This window comes from Seriola lalandi, unplaced genomic scaffold, assembly GCF_002814215.2.
Source record: "Seriola lalandi dorsalis isolate HSWRI2012SDOR001 ecotype SW California unplaced genomic scaffold, Sedor1 jcf7180002054940, whole genome shotgun sequence".
NCBI classification, from domain to species: Eukaryota; Metazoa; Chordata; class Actinopteri; order Carangiformes; family Carangidae; genus Seriola; species Seriola lalandi.
Genome location: NW_019525491.1, coordinates 668659 through 688706, shown reverse-complemented (window position 1 = coordinate 688706; position 20048 = coordinate 668659). Strand labels below are relative to the sequence as shown.

General features: G+C 40.6%; 2 protein-coding genes across 2 annotated transcripts; one reads left to right on the top strand and one right to left on the bottom strand.

The window, feature by feature from the left end:
• Positions 1 to 10: 10 nt before the first annotated feature.
• nudt6 (nudix (nucleoside diphosphate linked moiety X)-type motif 6) lies at positions 11 to 12468 on the top strand. Its single transcript, XM_023393584.2, has 5 exons — positions 11 to 269; positions 1199 to 1402; positions 6762 to 6817; positions 9744 to 9798; positions 10205 to 12468. Exons 1-5 carry the CDS (start codon positions 14 to 16, stop codon positions 10585 to 10587), a joined length of 954 nt encoding a protein of 317 aa, XP_023249352.1. The 5' UTR covers positions 11 to 13; the 3' UTR covers positions 10588 to 12468.
• On the bottom strand, positions 9121 to 19226 carry fgf2 (fibroblast growth factor 2). Its single transcript, XM_023393587.2, has 3 exons — positions 18507 to 19226; positions 15910 to 16013; positions 9121 to 12111 (listed from the first exon to the last, which is right to left on the bottom strand). The coding sequence occupies exons 1-3, from the start codon at positions 18682 to 18684 to the stop codon at positions 11926 to 11928; spliced, it is 468 nt and encodes a 155-aa protein (XP_023249355.1). The 5' UTR covers positions 18685 to 19226; the 3' UTR covers positions 9121 to 11925.
• Positions 19227 to 20048: the final 822 nt, after the last annotated feature.

Below are 20048 nucleotides of genomic sequence, written 5' to 3'. Positions count from 1 at the left end.
TTTTTTTTTAAACATGGCTGCCCGTGGCTTTGTTTACAAACTTATACCGCTGGTGAGAGGAGGGCTCCGCGGCAGGACGTCTTGTCCCGCACGTATACCTGTCCGTGCGTTTTCGTGCACAGCAAGTCGTTCCCAGTTACACAGCGTGGAGGGGACCGGCGGTCCTCTGGCGGGGAAGGTGGACCGATTCGGTGGAGTCACGGTGAACCTGGCTGACATCGGTTTACCGGCTGACATCAGCGAATGTTTATTTAGCACATTACTGCAAGGTTTGTTGTATTAAAGTCTGCTGTGTGTGAGTGTGTGTGTGTGTGTGTATGTGTGTATGTGTGTATGTGTGTGGATGTGTGTGTGTGTCCTGCCTCAGTCACTGACCACAAAGCAGGACAGTGATTCATGGTGTGTGTGTGTGTGTGTGTGTGTGCATAAGACTCATAGAATAAATATGGGAGTATGGCATGCATTGTTTTAGATCCCATTTAATTTGGGGTCTGTGGTAATTAAATGAGTGGTAGGTTAAATATCTAAAACTGCTTTCAATATCTAAAGCAGATTTCAGGGTCTTGTTATGTTTGTAAGTTAATGTTTACTTGCCTTAAATAGTTGCTAATGGTCTTAATATTTGCAGCAACTAAGTAGCATATGGATGCACGAAGAAGCTGTCAGTTAAAATGACATTTGAAACATTTGTCATCATCAATTGACTACTTGTTTTTAAAAACAAACCTAATTATTTGACTTATGGTGGTTGTTTTCAGAAACCGTCTTCTCCATTTAGTCCACACATCAACTCTCTAGGAGAAATTCAGCACTCAGTATCTTACCCAAAATCAAAATGACAACATTTAATGAACAATTAAAGCGCTTGTGATTTTTATTTTTTTTTCTACCTTAATTCTTACAATTTCTCCAGGATTCACAGTATCAACCTTCTGTTTGGAAAATCTGCTTCTCTCACATCGAGGCCACTTCCTCCAAACTGTGCCTGCTGTTTGTCATTCTCTCTTATTATTTTAAATCTCCTATCTCTTGTACAATCCAGATAAGCGGAAATGTGCTTTTAAAAGTATCTGTCGCTTTTCATAATGTCATATCCTCCACATATTTCTTGTCTGTTTCTGCAGTTTGCTGTTAAAACAAAATAAAACTGCATCATGAAAAACACAATTTTTAAACATCTGACTTGTGCACTCCACAGAGTCTTTGGTGCAGTGGAAATCTGAGGGGAAGGTGGCCGTGTGGCTTCGAGTACCCATCTCACTGAGTCGATGTGCTGCCGCAGCTTCTACTCACGGCTTCACCTTCCACCACGCCACACATGACCACGCCGTCCTGTCGCTCTGGCTGGGGGAAGGGGAAAGCAGACTGCCGGGGTTTGCAACTCACCAAGTTGGAGTGGCAGGTACAGATATTACAGCCTCAAAGTTCAGTTTTGACTTTGGAAATAGTTTGACCAAATAATCGTAGCTTAATACCTTTCAACCACATCTCACACATCGTCTTTATCAGCAGATAGAGTTTGTACAGTTGTCACAGAGCTAATGAAGACTGTGAAATACAGTTAAAAGCTCCAGAGAAAGGCTAATAAATGAACCTTCAGTTAAGATTATTTTGTGAAACGAACAAGTGAGGATGGTGTTATATGTGCTTCACATAAACTTAACTGATGTTATTATATATTACTGATATTATTTCAATTCAAATTTTGTCATATTACACAAAAACCATTTTGTCGTTTACTGGCTTTGTCAGCACTCATGTTATAACTGCTGATTACTGCTTATTATCTGTGTCCTCCATATTAAAAAAAAAGATACAGTTTAAACCACGAATCTTCCATAATATTTTAAACTTCAGTGGCACTCAGTAGAAGAAATATCTCCACCAAGGTGAAACAATCCTACAAATGTCTGTCAGGCCCAGATTATTATCTGGATCTGCAACAAATTGGACAAAGTCATAGATCTCAACATCATAAATGTGTCTGATTATTTACAACAAGATACAAACATTATTTCCTGAGAAATTCCCAAAAGTGTCTCGCAAGGGAAGTGATAAGGAAATATAATGGGTTCTTCCCTGTCCCATGCCCCCTGACAAACAAACAAGCTAACCAACAAACAAACAAACACAGGTGAAAATATAACCTCCATGGCAGAGGGAAGAATCTGTGCCTATGAAGGAAATATCACTGTCTGAGCAAACACAGTACAATTTCATCAAAATCAAAAATATGATGTACAATAGAATTAAACGGAACATTTAACAGTCAGTCATTAAAAACAATAGAGCTGAAACAATTAGTAGATGAATCCGTTGTTCAATAGTGTCTCCAACGTGAGGATTTGCTGTTTTATTCTGCTTTATATTATTGTAAACTGGGGTTTGGACTGATGACATCATCGTAGGCTCTAGGAATTTAGAAAATAATCATCACATGAATCAATAATTAAAATAACGGTTCGCTGCAGACCTGAAAAACCTCTCAGGTCACTGTCACATGAATATACAGTAACATCCATGAGTATCTACAGCATATACTGTACTTTGCTGTCTTATTTAATAATGTTGAGTGTCAGATCATATTACCTGAAGTCATGAGTCTAATGTGTATGCTCACTGATTCTGGCTGCTGACTGGAGGCATTTATCCAGCCCACCCTTCACTATGGAGCCTTCAGGCTGAGACCGGCAGAGTCCCATCTGGTCTGACTTTACCCTCCGATTGATCGAGCTGACCGCAAACTCCCGAGACCCACAAACAGAAACTCGCTACTGATATGGAAGCAAAGTTAACTTCATCCCAGCAGGGAAATGAAAGCTGGCATCAGACTGCACCAGAGAGGGACTGACTGCAGTTACACATGTTTTTTTTTTTTAATGTTTGGAGCTGCATCACTACTGAGACTGATGTACATTTTTTTTTTTTTTAAAGACAAAATCCATTCTGTTACCTCTTTTTGATAAACATAAAAGTAAAACCATATTAAACTTTGACCTGCATTAAGTCAGTACAAAAAAACCACCACAGGTTTGTTTTTCTGTAAGAGGTTGTTTGTCTGTTGGGCTGTAACGTTCTGGCCCATTTCACTTGCGTAAATGGAAATTCACTCATCAGGATTGTGAATCTGGGGTGAGAGGCAACAAAAGGAGGAGCTGCTTCTGCTGCTGCTGCTGCTTCTGCTGCTGCTGCTGCTGCTTCCCTCCTGTGCTACGTTCCCGACTGTCCAGCAGAGGGCAGAATGCCGTTTATACCTTTACCAAAGAGTGGATGCACTTGAAGCATGTCAGAACATGTCCAGAGCATCCTTCAGGGAGGAATGGGGACCAGAATTTCCCTCTTTGTTGCCAGAGTTATGTCCCCCCTCATCGGGGGAAACAATGATGAAACCAAGATGAAGAATCTGAAATACGCAGCTGTTTAGATACTTGTTTTTCTTTGTGTGCTTGCTGTCTGTGGTTCAAAGATGGGAACATCACCCACATTCAGGCCTAAAAGGTGCAACTTTGCATTGATTGTAAAACATTCGTCCTGTAAATTAGCTGTGAAATATTCGAGATCCTAGATATAGTTTCAACTTTCATTATAGCACAGTTAGTAGTTTAATTTATTTTGCTCAATTTAAAATACAAAGAAAATGACAAAGGAAAACAAATAGCGTACAGTGCAGGGCGATGGCAAAAAGCCCAATGGGCTATTTAAAGCCTCCACAGAAGTATGTAGAAATATCGCAAAATAATGTGGCTACATAAAAATAATGAGAAATTAACATTCAAAATATAGACGATAAAATGCAGCAATAATATATATTTATAATGATATCAAAATAATAGCAGAAAATGTGAGTATGTGATGCGTGTGCAATAAGAGGAAAACAAATAAGACATTAATACACAGACAGTAATTTATGGGAAAAACAGTTTTAAAACAGCAGTTAAACGGCCTGAGTTTAATCACTTATTGTTATAGATTTCAAAACACCAATAACTGAACTTACTATGATATTTAATAACATCATTGTAGAGCATTATGAGCTGATGAGGCTTTTAAAGTGTCTGATCTGAACCCAAACATCAGAAGCACTTATGTGGAGGTCAAAAAGATCTTGTGTCGGTGCATCACCACTAATTGGTCAAATGCCAGAGTTTTCTTTTCATTCACAGTAGGTAAGAAGTATCTGAGAATACAGCATGAGGGGGGGTGGCAGTAATATAAGTAACAAGGTAATGTGGTGGTCACAAAGACTGTTCTATCATCCATTATTTTTTATCGTTAATCCCATTAATTTGTACATGTTTTCTTTTTAAGCGGGGTGTTTTGCAGCAGGTCAGACTGGCTGAGTAATATCAAATTAAATGTCCCGTGTCCACCCAACCACAGGCTGAATAAGCTGCACTTCACAGAGCCATGACAAGAAATAGAGTAAAGGAAATACATTTTGGCTGATACACACACCCATCAGCATCATTATTATGAATCACAGGAGTGTGTATTAGCTCAATGCATCACATAGTGACTCATGAATCCTCTAATAATTGTGCTTTGGACGGTGTTCAGTCTTCTCAGTTCCGGCTCCCCACCTTACAGTACATGTGTGTGTAAAAACGAATTCAGTGGCTTAATCTTGTGCATTAACAGCGATCGATGATTTTTCCTGACAAACTAAGAAGTAAAATCAGTGTCATGGACAAAACAATACTGGTCAATTTAATACCTTAATAGCTTTTCTTGTGGCCAAGAAGTCGACTGTAACCTCAAGCGATTAAAAGGTTTTATTTTATTATTCCTCTCTTATGATTGTTCCTGAGCTTTTTGTCTTATAATTCCTAACCCCCCCCCACACACACACACACACCCCCACACCCCCTGCTCCTGTTGAGCATTTTGTTTCCTGGACTTAAAGCTACATAATGATAGCCTCCCTTAGCAGCAACCAGGCCTCCTCCGGTGAAGCGCCATATGGCACGGGGATCGGGGATGACATCAATTTCCACTTGGAAGTCCAAGTCAGGCCTTTAAGACGACCCATCCCTCTTTACACATCTGTGACATTCATTTAAGGAGGCCCGTCTCGCTCGGTCAGACGGAGCCACCGGAAAAGAAAGTGGCCCGTTTTCCCTCCTCTTCATCCTCCTGCTGAGCTGTCAACAGCAGCACATAGCTGCCTCTCTTAGTCACTACCTGCTGAAAAGAAAAACCGCTCAAACAGGAGAGAAAAATGTTAAATGGTGGAGTGGGATGTCGACATCATTCACAAGCACAGCTGAGTCACTCGGACTCTGTTTAGACTCAGGAAAGTAAAGAATTTTGTCTTTACCCATATCCTTTTTTATTTTAACCCCCTATTTTCAGATGTTGACGCACTTTGCTTTGGTAACTCAGTTGATGCATCACAATGGTCCATTTCAGGAACCAGTCCACACGAGTTTGTCTATATTTACTCTATATTTAGTGCTGACGTTAAAGCGCCTATAATCAACATTTTTATACTATCCATGGATCACATGGCTACTTGTGGATGAAAGGTGTTTCTCAAACCCACAGAGAATTATCACACAAACTTGCAGCCTCTGTCAGATCTAAGGAGTTTTAGTAGTCCGGCCAACAACTTTACTGTTCTGGTTCTCCCTCGTCCATCTTCACCAGCGTCGTTTCACTTTCACTTTCAGTGGAAAAAGTTCTGATGAGGCGACCGGAAGCCATCTTTTTCAGCACCAACCAGCAGGCGGTCAAAGTTAGCGTTTAGCAAGTGAACATATGTGGAACCTTTAGCAGCTAAAGAGCCAAAAAATCTTTCCTCCTGAGTTGATGGTGAACAAAACAGAAGCTGAAGGAGAGTGAATATTGGACTTGCATCCATTGGGTGGTTGAGCACGTGTCAATAGGCAGATTTGCCATATCAGCTTTTTAAAGTGATGCCAGTTGTTGTGTTTCCAGCTTGTTTTTGCTGCCCCCAAGTGGCCAGAAAAATCAGGTGTCACCGGTTTAAGGTGAAGTCCTCAGAATGCCTCAAACAAAGTGCCTGTCAGATCGTCATACAGCGTCTGAATTTACAACAGCAGAACTGGAAACCTTCTGAAACAGACAATCCAACACCAAGGTGTGCTCGACCTCTGTTTTTTCTTCTATTGCCTGAACTATTAACAGCTTCAGGGAGAGACTGTCCGACAGTGGGCACCGATCCCATTCGCACATCATCCCCCATCCTTGACTCGCTCCTTTCTTTGAGAGCAGAAACAAGTTTGGAAGAAACACACTGAGGTCTGAAGCCCTCAGAGGCCACTAAAGCTGTAATGAACTCCAGGCACTTCGGATAAATCTGAAGTGGCACTTTATTGCAGTTTTATTTTTGGTATTTTTGGCCGTCACTCTCGTGTAAAGCCACTTTTAACAGTTCAAGAGGTGGAATCAAGTAAAATTCCCATCTTCTTAGTTGTCAGGTTTGTCTGCAGACTGGAGTCATCTTCAACATCAGTGACAAAATATAAAACAGAGCAGGCAGCTGTTGTGTTGTGTTGTGTTGTCTGAGGCCCGGCAGAGACTCAAGTCCAGGCTTTTTCCTCGACACTGTGCAAGTTTTATGTCGTGTCCAACGTAATGATTAACTCTGAGCTACGCTGCCAATAGGTCTCCATTGAAATTGTTCTCACAGTAACTCCTTCAGTGCAGAATGTGGATCAGATTACTGTGTATACTGGGGGAGAGTGCTTGCATAATATTTAAAGTGACTGACTTTTCTTTTCTTTTTTCCCCTGCTCTAGGTGCAGTCGTTGACGAGTCCAATGGAAAAGTTCTTGTTGTCCAAGACCGAAACAAGGTATATGTGTCACACACTGTCATACCGTCACATTCATTAAAGTTAATGGACTATTTATACCATATATAACATATTATTTCAATATTTATCATTGCAATTACAAGACATTCATCTTTTCCTTATGTTTTACTTCATCCATGCATTGTGTTGGCTGTAACAATGCTTGACCTCAGAGAACCGTACGAAATTTCATGAATGAAAATTCAATCAGGAATTCAGCATTAGAAAAATTAAGCTGTAAGCACAGACCAGTGGTTTTATATATTTATACATATATATATATATATATATATACATATATATATACATACTAGGTAGAGTTAATAAAGGAGAGCAACATGTTTCTATAAAATGTAAATACTGACATATTTTGGCAGGTAAAATGACATTTCTGGCAGGTATCCACCATCTCCTGTTGGGTGAACCATAGAGCTGCTCCCTCCATCCTCAAAATGAACCGTCAGTCATGATGCTGCCGCTGCTGCTAAAAATGTCAGATTAGTTTTGTTTGTTTAGTGAGTTGTATGTTGCCTCTGTTGATCCAAACGTGGGTAGAAATCCTCTCAGCCCTTCAGCTCCCTCTCACATTTAGCCTAGCCCCACACAACATTAGCTGACCTCAAGCAAACACGGTGTTTACACGGGCTGAATGCGCTCAAACAACTTTGTGAGTGTCTGTTTCTGTGGACCCTCACAGAGCCTCGCTGTGGTGCTCGAGTTGTTATTAGGTTCACTTACAACAGGCCTCTTTTAGAAACCTTTCCACTCGGATTTGTTTGTATCCTCAGTTGGCCAAAATGAGATTGCGACCAATTTGCAAAAAGTGATTGCACAATGGGGCAGCAATTTGGGAAGTAATTATGTTTTTAGAAATACCACCTAACTCAACTTGATATAAATGAGGCAGTGAGTAAAAGCCCTTTCACATCCGATGCTTCAGTATTATTTTAGACAATTTTCCCATTTACACAACCCCACCACCACAGCACTGCAGAGGTTGCCAACAAAATAGTCGAACTGGCCGAACTGGATTATCGGCTCTAAACAACAACATTGTGAAAGACTGTATGAAAATTTTAACATTTAATCTGCCCCATAATAAACTGAATATCTGTTAATTGAACAAAACGGTTACTTTACAGATTTTTATAAATTAAACAATCACCAAAACATGCTTAAACTTAATAGATAATGAAAACAATCAAGTACCAAAGATCCTGTTTTTTAATTTTTTTAACACGTGCCATCATTCATTGTCAAAGAACCATTAAGAAGTGAAAGGCTGAAACTTCCAGAGGAGAAAAATATTTCACAGTTCAAATATCTGCTGAAAAGAGAAGAAATCATCTCTGCCTCAATAACAACAGAAACTATTACAGTCCTGTTTGGACATTTCAAAACTTTCCCAAACAAAAACTAAAACTATCTGCAGATACTGTTAAATGTTCTGTTAAAAAGTATTTACCCCGGAAAAAACATATTTATAACAGAGTTAAATGATTGAAATATTATACAATTTAAATCCTTGTGTGGCTTTAAATTAGTTGGTTTCATAGTCTTCACTCTCATTTTTTCTCTTAGCAGGTCCAGTGGAAATAGCCTGAGTAGTGACACATGGTTACTGTGCAATGTGGATCATAAGGCAAATGTAGTTCACAGTATAACTGACAGAATTTAAGTGGACCTCTTTGCTGGACTTTCATTTTATACAACATGTAACACGTGTCCCACTTAGGAATCTGGAGAGCGTATAATGTATGTCGATGGCTTTTGTCCAGAAGAAGAGGGAAGCAGTTAGAGGTCTGGGAGTGTGGAGAGTCTTTTATCTCTTCCTATCCTATCCTCCTCCTCCTCTTCCTCCTCCTCCTCCTCCTCCTCCTCCTCCTCCTCCTCCCCATCGAGCTGTTTACTGGAAATGGGCTTTATAACAGCCTGGCCCTTGGCAGTCGAGCGTCTCTGGCAGACCAAGCCAGTTCAGAGCTCACGAAGGGTTACGAACTTCCTGAAAGGAAACCAGGACATTATCGCTCTCACATCAGTACAAAAGACAGCTAAACAGATCCCTGGTGGCCCGAAGGTAATTTCATCCATCGAAGAGATGAATGATGTCATGGGCGAGTGTTTAATTTAATCATTGTCTGATGACATTTACGCACCATTTCCCGGTAGATTTGGTGTGAACAGTTTGCGTATGGCAGGCATGCTTCCACCAAGTCTCGAGGATTATTATTTTCACATTCAGCTCTTAAAGTTCCTGTGGGAATGAGAACTTTTACTCTGAAAAACCACACCGATCAGACTGATTAGAGTTACACAAAATCTCTTTATTTCTTCCTTTCTACCAGCACATTTTAGATACAGCTTCGAAAAATATAGCATTCTGTCGACAATACATGAAAATAAATGCTGTAGTGCATTTGTGTTTCCCCCACAAAGAGAGGATTTGCTAAAATTAGGAAAATCTTAGATGAAATAGCATTTCTGAAAACGGAGCGTATAGCGTACAAAATTCGTTTAGTAACTACAAAAATATATATACACAACACTGACTTCATAATTTAACCAGCAGCATACTGTTATTAAATATCAAGGATAAGTGGTGAAACAGTTTTTGGAAGACACACACTTCACCGCATCAAAAGTCTCCAGAGTGAGGCACTAAATATAAAACATAAAATGAAAGGATGCTCAGATCAGAGCATTGAACATCTCTGTGTGTATAATTATTAGTTCAGATACGTAAGACAGTCCCTTTGTACACATGATCTACTGACTACCGAAACACTACGCCAATACTTAAAGATATCACCACTGCTTTAAAGAAACGAGTGACCTGTTCATGTTGATATTACTCGAAGAAACATTTACAGCAGTGCCATCTATCACTACACTGATGTTAATGTTGAACTTTGCTCTTGAATCTCAGACAAAGAATGCCTGGAAGTTCCCCGGTGGTCTGTCTGATCCAGGAGAAAATATCGGTGAGTGTCACGCTCAACAGAGCAACAAACTAATACAGTACGTCTATAGCTAAATCCTTTCAGTTTTGATATTATGATTAAAGATTGATACATTTACATTCATTTGAACTTTACAAAATAAGGCACATGATATATATGCAAAGAGTTTCTCCCTATTCACCTTCTTTAACATTTTAAAAGCAGCTTTAATGTTATATACGTGACCCCACCCAAAAAGCAGCGTCAAATGTTCATCTTTACAAAAAATATATGTATTTTCTCTTCCCCGACATCTAAACATCAGTCTGCAACGTGATTCTGACAGGGAACATGAATATATTCCTTCCTGTCAGGATCTTTTGAATGCCTCCATATATACTGTGTACATGTATATAGATATACACACATTTGAATCAATCTTTCTCAGGTGTCACCGCCGTACGTGAAGTTTTCGAGGAAACCGGCGTTCGCTCCGAGTTCAGATCTCTGCTCAGCATCCGGCAGCAGCACAACCACCCCGGCGCCTTCGGCATGTCGGACATGTACATCATCTGCCGACTCAGCCCGCTCACCTACGACATCAATTTCTGCACCCAGGAATGCCTGCGCTGCGAGTGGCTGGACCTCGCCGAGCTGGCCAAGACAAACGACACCACGCCCATAACCTCTCGCGTAGCCAGGCTTCTGCTTCACGGCCTAGAGCGAGGCTTCGGCGAGATCGACCTCAGCATGGAGGAGCTTCCTGCTGTCTACTCGGGGATGTTCTACCAGCTGTACCACAGACAGCTTCCCCCAACACCAAAGTCCTAGTGCGCCATCATCAAACTGATGGGGTTCTAGCGAATCATGGCTACTTATGTTGACACATGGTTGTCAGCGTTACTCATATTTAAAGTGTATTTATGACTGGAGTTAATGTTTGCCATGTGTTTCACACACTAACTGTTACTATTGAAGAAATATGGTGCAATAGTCTGAACTGAAGCACATTCACTTTGTGTTTTTTAAAGGAACTGTGGTACCTGCAGGACTGAACAGTCTTATACGGTTTATTTAACAGTTGCTGGCGGCCATGTTGGAAGTAAACTGCTGCTAGGCAACAGTGGCTGTGAGCAGCTGGTTTTATTCTTGAAGGCACAGTTCTGAAATCTGCTGTGTTTTTGACTGGGAACAAATCATTTCACAATCGATGCCGAGTTTTGCTAATTTTAGCTTGTTAACGAGATTAATTCATGCTGCCTTGCTAAAGTTTCCAACTGGCTAGTTAAAAAAAAAAAAAAAGTACAAAGCATCTTTTTTTTCCCAAGGAACCTGCCTTTCAATAGTTATAATCATGCTTCTGTGCAACGCACCGTCAGAGCATTTTGCACAAATCTCAAATCATACAAGAACAACAGAGGAACAGAATTTTATCAAAAAATGAAGACAAGTGCAGGAAACCAGCTACAAACCCTTTAAGTGCGTCAATATGCTGACGAGTGTGTAGAAAAAGTAGAAAGTAGAAAAAACAGTTTAGCCTTGGTTTTGATTTTAGTGTGTTCACTGTGTTCAGGTCTGTTAAAACAAAAATTTGAGTTACAAGATCAAAAATTCTAAAAATCTAGTTATTTTGTTCAGACCTTTCTCTTCTCTCGTCTTCAAGTCACAAGAGCTCAGGATTTGATTGCATCTTCTGAATCCTCTTCATCTGCGCGACACATCTTTTGACAAAATACTCAGACTTACACAGTCATTAAGTGAAGGGTGGGAAGCAGGCCTGTGATCAGAAGGTTGCCCTCAGACAGAGAGGGAAGATCTGTGTACATCAAATGAACAAAATAATGCTGTGCTGCCATTCTGTTGAGGTGCGCTTGAGCAAGGCATCCTGGCTCCAGTGGCACTCGAGTAGCGGCCTGTTGGTTTTTTTTACTGGGAAGCAGCCAGGTGTGAATGTGTGCCACGGTTTGGAAGTAAAGCTGAATAAGAGCAGACATGCTCAAGATGAAAAAACAAAAACTGAACTGTTAGGATGTTAACAGTTGGAAAGGATCACAGCTATTTTGGGCAACACTCTGTCTTCATTGCCGTCACATCTTCTTCTTCTTATTCTTCGTCTTCTTCTTCGTCGTTGCCACTAAGACTTTTAATATTTCTTGAAAGGATCCCAGATTAGCACTTGGCGGACATTGGAAGAAAGAGAATGGCCTTCTGACCCGGTCCCGTTTTGTTTCCGGACTTGTACTGGCCTGTCCGCTTCAGAGCCACATACATGTTCGGGTACTTCCTGGAGCGATAGGTGTTGTAGTTGTTGCTCTCGAGCCGCTCCAGGAAATGGCATTCATCCGTAGCTCGTCTCTGCAGAGAAAGACAGAGGAATAACACATACGTAAAGTTTAATTTGATGTTCGGTGCTGAGAGGATCAAACCTGCTGCTATCCCAGTATATTATAAATTAGCCTGCGAACTGAAGAAATGTAAGAAAACTGTGAAACTAGTCTGTAATATGGGCTCTGGCAGCGCTGCTCCTTATTTACAGTACTCCAACTAATGGAAACTGAGCTTTAGACCTCAAGTCTGTACATTTAATATAAACGTCTGTTTTTTGTTTTGTTTCAAAAAGCTAATAATTATTTGCTTGTGTTTTCAACCTGAAGGGAAATCTGGTTACTTGAAGTGGCATTTCTTCAAATAAACTACTTTGTTCAGATGATATTTGATTGAATTTGTTTAATATATGTCGTTGTAATGCTGACATTTTATGAAATTACCACATAAAGCACCCCAGAACTAAATGCCTTTATTTTGAAGGAGACTGTTGGTTTAGAAGAATTTCTGCTCAGTTTCAGACTAATACAGTAAAGACTTTTTTTTTGGTCTTAAAGAAACCATGTCTGACTGACACTATTAAAGCTCTCTTGAATCATGATCAAACATTAAACCCAGAGATGAATGAACCGATAAATCTGAAGACTTGAAACAACCAGACAACATGTCAAAGATAAACTTGGGTTTGATGGAAATAAGAACATGAAGATCAGTTAAAGTGTTACTAAATCTTTTTTAGTTCTTACACAAGCTCCACTCTTAACATTATTCTTTTGTAGAAAACATGAAGAAAACATTAATTACACGACGTCTGGCCAAAATCTCACTGTCTCGCTAGGCGTTAACGGCCCTACACCCTCTCCCACAAGAGGCTTTTGTTTTAGTTTCTGTTTTTAGTCGAACCTTGCGATGAAGCCATTAGTCAGAGGAGGTTTTCTTTGAGCTTGCAATAAACACCCAGGACTACCTCAATGCTGAAAATATGCAACAGTGAAGATATCTCACCTGAGCTAGTGCAAGCCTAAACATAGCAAGCATAGAGCACTGTATCCGGTCTTTGATTATTTTCTTTCAATTTATTTAATTTATTCTATTTTCTTTTATTTGAAGTGTTGATCCGTAAGAAGATACATTTTTGGTTTTAAGAGCCAAAAATTATCTCAATGTAGTTTTACATCTCCGTTCCCTGAGCGATCCAACAAAAATATAGCAGATTTCAGGTAAACACTCAGAAAAACCAAATCCTACAAGGTTGGATGGTGGGTCCAGGTGGGCGGGGCAGAGGGCATGGCTGAGAGCAGTGACTGCTTTGTTGTGACATCACAAAGTTACAGAAGTTCTGACGGCTCATTTTAAGGCTCAGTGTCTGAATACAGGCTGTGTGCATTTCTCTCTTTGATACTTTCTCAGTATTAATATAGAATCTAGACCTGCCTTATAATCAAAGAAGACATGGACATCTACCTTTATACTATATGGAACCTTTAATTTAAGAATGTAATCTAAGGTGTTGTAAAGTTCATTTTACATTCATAAAATATATTATTCAGCCATGAAAAAGTTTTTCAGTATTATTCAGTTTTTTGTTAAAAGTTTAGGTCGGAATAAATATTGAAAATAAGTTCAAACTTGCACAGATCTCATCTGCAGAACAAAAGTCTAAACCAACTCGATGATAATGATTACAACAGTTATATTAATATAACACATCAGTCAGGATCTAATACTCAGGATAATCCAGACTATAGACACATCGATTCAAAATGCTAAATTAGGGTAAATTAATTTTTAATTTCTTTGGCATCAACAAATGTTATTCTTCATATCCTATCTTTTCTTTATTTTGATTCTGCACATGGTAATAAGAAGAGAGTGGGTTTTGTCTTGTGGATCTTTTTTAATGATTTTCCACATGAGTAGAGCAGAGCAACGCCTTGGGAGGCACCTCGTTGCTGTAGCTTCTCATTAGGAGGAAGTGCTTCTTACAAATTACATGGACTGCAGACAAATCTTCACAACCACCAAAACCACATCCGTCGCCAACATTTCAGACTGCCACTGTAAGCAACAACACCATGGCAACAGGCCAGCGGTGGTGCCCAGCTGGCGTTGGCTATCTCGTGAACATTCAGGAAATCCTTTCAGATAACTTTTTCATTATTATTTATTTTCCTTTATTGGCCAAGTATGTTTTTACACACACAGACACTTGACCTCTGCATTCTTTCCATCCGTGAGCAGAGAAGCAAAGTGAATCAAACCGACGACTTTTTTTTTTTTTTTTTGCCCCAAGGTGCTTCTCTAAGCCACAGATGCCTCCGACAGCTGTCACGGCTGTGGACAGTACGCACTGTGAAAACTACTTGTTTTCTTCAAGACCCAAGTTCATGTACAGTATGTCCATCAAAGTGGTGAGAGCATGTGCAGAGTTTCTGTTGTTCTGAATTAACGCAACTAATATAAAGTGACTTTGTCTGCTGGTCTGTCAGACAATCTGTCATTTCCTGAAAACTTCCAAAGCTCTTAAAACGCTCTGCAGACGTCCTGCTGCCAAACAGAAAGACACTAGGAGTTACCAGTAAGACCTTCCAACACAAACCCCGGTGCACTTTGTAGAACATCAGACGTCACGGGCGTAATAATGACGTTGCTGCAAAAGTTCAGTAAGGAATATCTTTTCTCCGACTTTGTTTCTCTTGCTGATTAGTTTCTGTCTCTTCCTGCTGAAATCTTCTCTCAGAAATGTCAAGCCTCTCCATCATTTCCGTTTCCTCTCATTTACAAATTTAATCACGGCTGGACGAATGCTCTATGTCTTGCCCTGTTTCACGAACCCGTCTACCACTCCTTAAATATCTGAAGGGTTAGAATCTGTTCTTGTCTCCCAGACCAAGAACTACCCCTATCTCTGCTTTCACCATCACCACCATGACTGTCAGGTCGTTCCGGGAGATTCAAAAAAATTCACAATAAAAGCCTGCAAATGCTACAAGTCCCATCGTTCAGCCACTCACATTTCTCTTCCACGGGCATCTAGACTCATCCTGACCGCCAGTATTTTATGGGCCTGAATTTTACAGAGTTACTAAACATGTTAGCGGAGCCAGGTACTGCATCTCAGTTTATTTTTCTCAGAGTCAAATAAATTGCATGTTCTTACACATATTTGTTTTAGTCAGTCTGGACCATAGGTGCATATGGTACAAAATCAAGGTTTAGGGTTAAGTCATGTGACACAATGTGATTTTCAACACTCAAAGCCAAACCTGTCAGCATTGCCATGACGAGTATCACAATGTTGTTGCGTCAGTTTGGCTGGATGGAAAGAAAGACGAAACGGTTGAACTGATAAGGTTTGAGAGAGATGCTTCAGTTGGACTCAAAGTCTGGTCAAAACAAAGAGGAGGAGTGTAGAGAAGATGTAGATACAAAATAAGGCCTATTTAATGTTGTGGAAATGCTTTTCTTTATTTTAAATACTGACTATGACGAATGAGCGTCAACCTAATTCTTTCCTTGCGAGGGAGGATTTCTTGTCAGGTGGCTGGTAAATATTTAGTTTCCAAAACAGAGCAGCTTGAACGTTGCACATGACAGAAGACTGAGGCTTCTGCCAACTGGAAGACTTTTAGGTGTGCAACACTTCTTTGCAAAAAGCACTTATGGTAAAATAAAAAAAAAAAGAAATAAAAAAATCTTTGTGCACTTGCAGGAAATTATATTGTACGATTTTACAGGAATGCATTTAGAGAAATGTCAACACCCTTTTGCAAAACAGAAACTGTGTAGGTTTTTTTAAATTGAATCATGATAATCCAGTTCACTCACCGCTCCAAACAGTCGTCCGTCTCTGTTCATCGCCAGATAGCGGTTAGCAAAAACTCCTTTGATCACCACCTCACCCACGGAGGTCGCCTGGAGTTGAAGTTTTACTGAGGAAAAACATAAAAGTTAAAATGAGCAAAAACACACAAACCATTTGAAGCTTGATTGTGGGAAGTGGTGTGTTTGATACACTTATTTTATTATTTTTTATAAAAAAAAAAAGAGCAATAAGCAAAAATATTCAAAGAAATATTGAAAATATTCCAGTAAATTTATAAAACAAATGAGCTAAACGAAGCTAACTAAGCTCCAGGAAGCTACAGAGTTGGTGACAGTTACCTGTTATTTTTTGGGTTTTTTTATTCGTCATTTGAGTGTTAATATGAAATATAGTGATTAATGCAGCTTTATACATGCCCACAGCTGATATTCCAAATCAGGTCAAAATGAGAAGAATAATACAAAAAAAATTATTGTATCACAAATATGCTGTTGTTTAACCATTTCTTGTTTTGTGTTCTTACTTAGAGGGAGTGTGTTCCATCAGCTCATTTGCATTTTGTCTTTAAATAACCTACTGCAAGAGGATCTAATTAACTGTAAGCCACAGCTGTCAATGTCTTCTACTAACAGAAAACACACAGATCTTTAGTTGCATGTGGAAATAAAATCCAGGTGAAATCGGTTTATAACATTCAGCTCTGAAAAACTGTGAATCTGAAAATCACTAAAAGAAAAAAAAAAGAAAAAAGATGAGCTTTGATACGCTGTACTGAGCAAAATTTAAATTCATTCTTTTTGTGTAAACAGACGAACATCAGCATCAATATTTAGCTCCTTATTTCTCTTTGTGGTTTCCTCCACGTTTTGGTCGACACATTATCTGCAGTAATAAATGAAACACAGCTGATGCCAACATGAAGCTGAACCGACATCATCCACCAAACAGTAGCATTACAGTGAACACAATACCTGTTGGCTGTGTGACGGCCTCCTCTCATCTGTCATCGTATTCATAATTTTTCCCTCTTTAGTAGAAAACAGCTCTGTTTGCCAACACAACATGGTTTACATGAAGCAAAACCACCGAAGAGGAAGCAGAGGCCCTGTAAGGTAAGTCAGGGGATCTGTCCAGAATTAATCCAACATTAAGACTTTGGATAGACACACATCTGTCTACAGTTAAGCTCGCTGCCTCTGTGATTCATATCACAGATCAAAGAGGTGTTCTTGAGAAAAAAAAAACGTATAATTAGTCTCAGTGTGCTGAGATGAGGCATGTTATACCCCACAGCTATTGTGAGTAAAGGCAAACTTTCCCTTGACTGGTCTTGTCTCTGTTCAGTTCAGTTCTATCTGTATCTGTCCTTCGGCCGCCGATGTAAGTCCAGCGGTATGTGGCTCGTGTCTTGATGGGCAATCTTGTCCTTGGAAAACTTTGTCACGAGACGTTACAAAGAACACAAATGCGATGGAGTAGAGGCCCCCGTAAAATCCCACTTGAGGATCCCTGGATATATTCGGTGACATTTCCAACTCTTTCTGGCAGGTATATTGTGTTGTCTAAAAAATTGGCAGGTCTGTCACAGCTTTAACAAAAGGACCATTGATGCAGCACAGCTCGGGTCACATTAACCGTAAGAAAACAGCTAAATGATTAATACTGATTCCTGTTTTATGACTCATTACGAATGTATTTCTTCCTATGCCCATGATAGGCCACGACTTAAAGGAGGATTTTATACTTTATACAAACAAACTTAAACTACAACTTCAGGTTTGTGTCTCACAAACAGTGAGTGAATGTAATCACATTAAAAAGGTAAGTGAATTATTCTAAAAATAGCTCCTCCGTCCTTGAAGTGGTTCCATATCAGGCGCACCTGCTTGAAATGTCACACTGGATCTCGGGGCAATACACTTCCAAACATGTGTTTTCCAAGGAAGAAACCCAACTTTCGTGTTCCCCCTTCTCCCCTCCCACTTAATGATGCAACTTAGGGCACATACTAAAAAGTAATCAGTGATACAGAGGCCCCGAGGGGTACCGCAGTTGTCCGGCCGAACAAACGCATTAATATTTCCCCTTTATTAGTTGCTAACTGCTGCTAAATAAATCTTGATGGTCTGATGGTACAGATAATTTGATAATTTATAATAACAGTATTATTTCTCATCATTAGTGGCTTAAGTTCATTGACCTCAGACACTGTCAGGGACCTCTAAATCAGGCATCCACTCATCCTGGGTTTTAACTCCATGTTGTGCCTTCTCGTGTGACGTAAACCACACAGAGAGCAGTGTGAATGGCTGTGACTCAGCACGGTGAACTACGTTTACTAAAAACATAACTGGCATATTCCATCAAAGTTCCCATTGATTGAGAACATTTGAGGGTTATTATACTTTCCAGAGGTGAAATGGAGAGTAAACCTCAGTAAGCTGGAAAATTCACATCTTTCCTCCATGAGTTTTTTTTTTTTTTTTTTTTTTTTTTTTTTTTTTTTTGGCTTCACCCTTACTTCCCTGTTGCATATTAAAAACAAAAAGAAGCTTTGTGTGCTGTGCAAAGCAAGAAGAAGGGGACTGGAAGTACTTACTGTGGGGGTCGTTCTTCTCCCGGATTCCATCCACTCCCCCGTCAGACTTTATCCTCAAGAAGAAGCCCCCGTTTTTACAGTACAGCCTTTTGGGATCCTTGAAGTTTCCAGGAGGAAAGCCGCCGCTGCCGCCGTCTTCAGGTGTGGAGGGAAGTGTTGTGATTTCTCCCGTGGCCATTCTCCTCCTCTTTCCCCCGCTTCCCGGCGACTGCTTCGTCTCCTTCTTGAGCAGTGCAGGAGCCCCACCGTGGCCTCCCACCTCCCACTAACTGCTGCCTGTTCCCTCCTCCCCTCCTCCACAGAGCTTCACACAAACTGATTCTACTTAACCCCAAGGGTCAGTTTGCTTGAACGACCCCCTCTCAGGGCAGCAAGTGCCCTTTGGGTCCTGAGAATCTGAAGCAGGACTCCAAGACCGGCCTTTTACCTAACAGCAAAGCTTTAAATTTACCATTTGTAGCTGCTCGTCTGCTGTTTGTAGAGCTGGCAGCTGCGTTGCCAGTGTACTCTGAGCACACTGGTAGGGGGGATGCATGCGGGTTCCCCCTCTCTTCCACTCCTCTTGCAGTGAAGTGTTTAAAACAGGGCAGCTGGCTTAGATCTGTGTGGAAGTCTTTCCCCTTTGGGCCTCAGTTCGCATGCGCCCTAGGAGCACCAACACACACTCACATGCTCACGCCCACCAATGCTCACTGATTTAACCAACCAACCCAGCAGAAGTTGAGAAAGGAGAGGAGGGTACGGACGAGGGGGGGGGGGCAACTTGATGTCACTGAGACCCTTTGGAGAGCCAGGAGCAGAGCAGCAGCAACCATGTGAACAGAACCAGCGTTTTCATTCATCCAGTCTCAGTCTGTTGAAGAGCAAGAAAAGAGAGACGTAAAAAGAGAGCCAGCACAGCCGGCTTCTCAGTGATTCACTCAGTGCTATTCATAGGTAAAAAAAACAACAATGTGCAGTAGACTTGCCAGCAGGCTTAGATGAAAAAGCCTACATCATGAATGAGTGATTTTAATTGCTATTCTCAACTCTCTCAGAATGGAGGATCAGTGAGGGGAGTTATTCATGCAGGATTTGTTTCCCTTTTGGTTTCTTGGACCAACAGGATCATGCATTTGTCAGAATAAGCACTCGCTGGTCGAGGCTTCTGGGTAACTGTTACCACATCAGAAACTCGTGCTGGATCAGTAGAAAGTCAGCTGTGCTCTCGGTTGACGTCATGTTGGTGTCCCCTCCGAAATTGGTCAGCGAAACATCTGACATCCAACCGCTGCATTATGACTGACTAAAGCCAGAGACTTGAACGGTTGTAAGACTTGTAGTCAAAATAGGGAGTCAGCTGGAGGGAGGATTCTGATGGTTTTGGACATCTTTGGGATGCATTTCCTCAGGACTGCCTCAATCCACAGCCCTCTAAAAACACAGGACAGTTTTATCCATCATTTACACAGACAGGGTTTGCTGCACATGTTAATTTAGGGTAAAGTCCTGGGGGGAGTGTTCCAAACAAACCATTACTGAGGGTCATTTACACCCAAACAG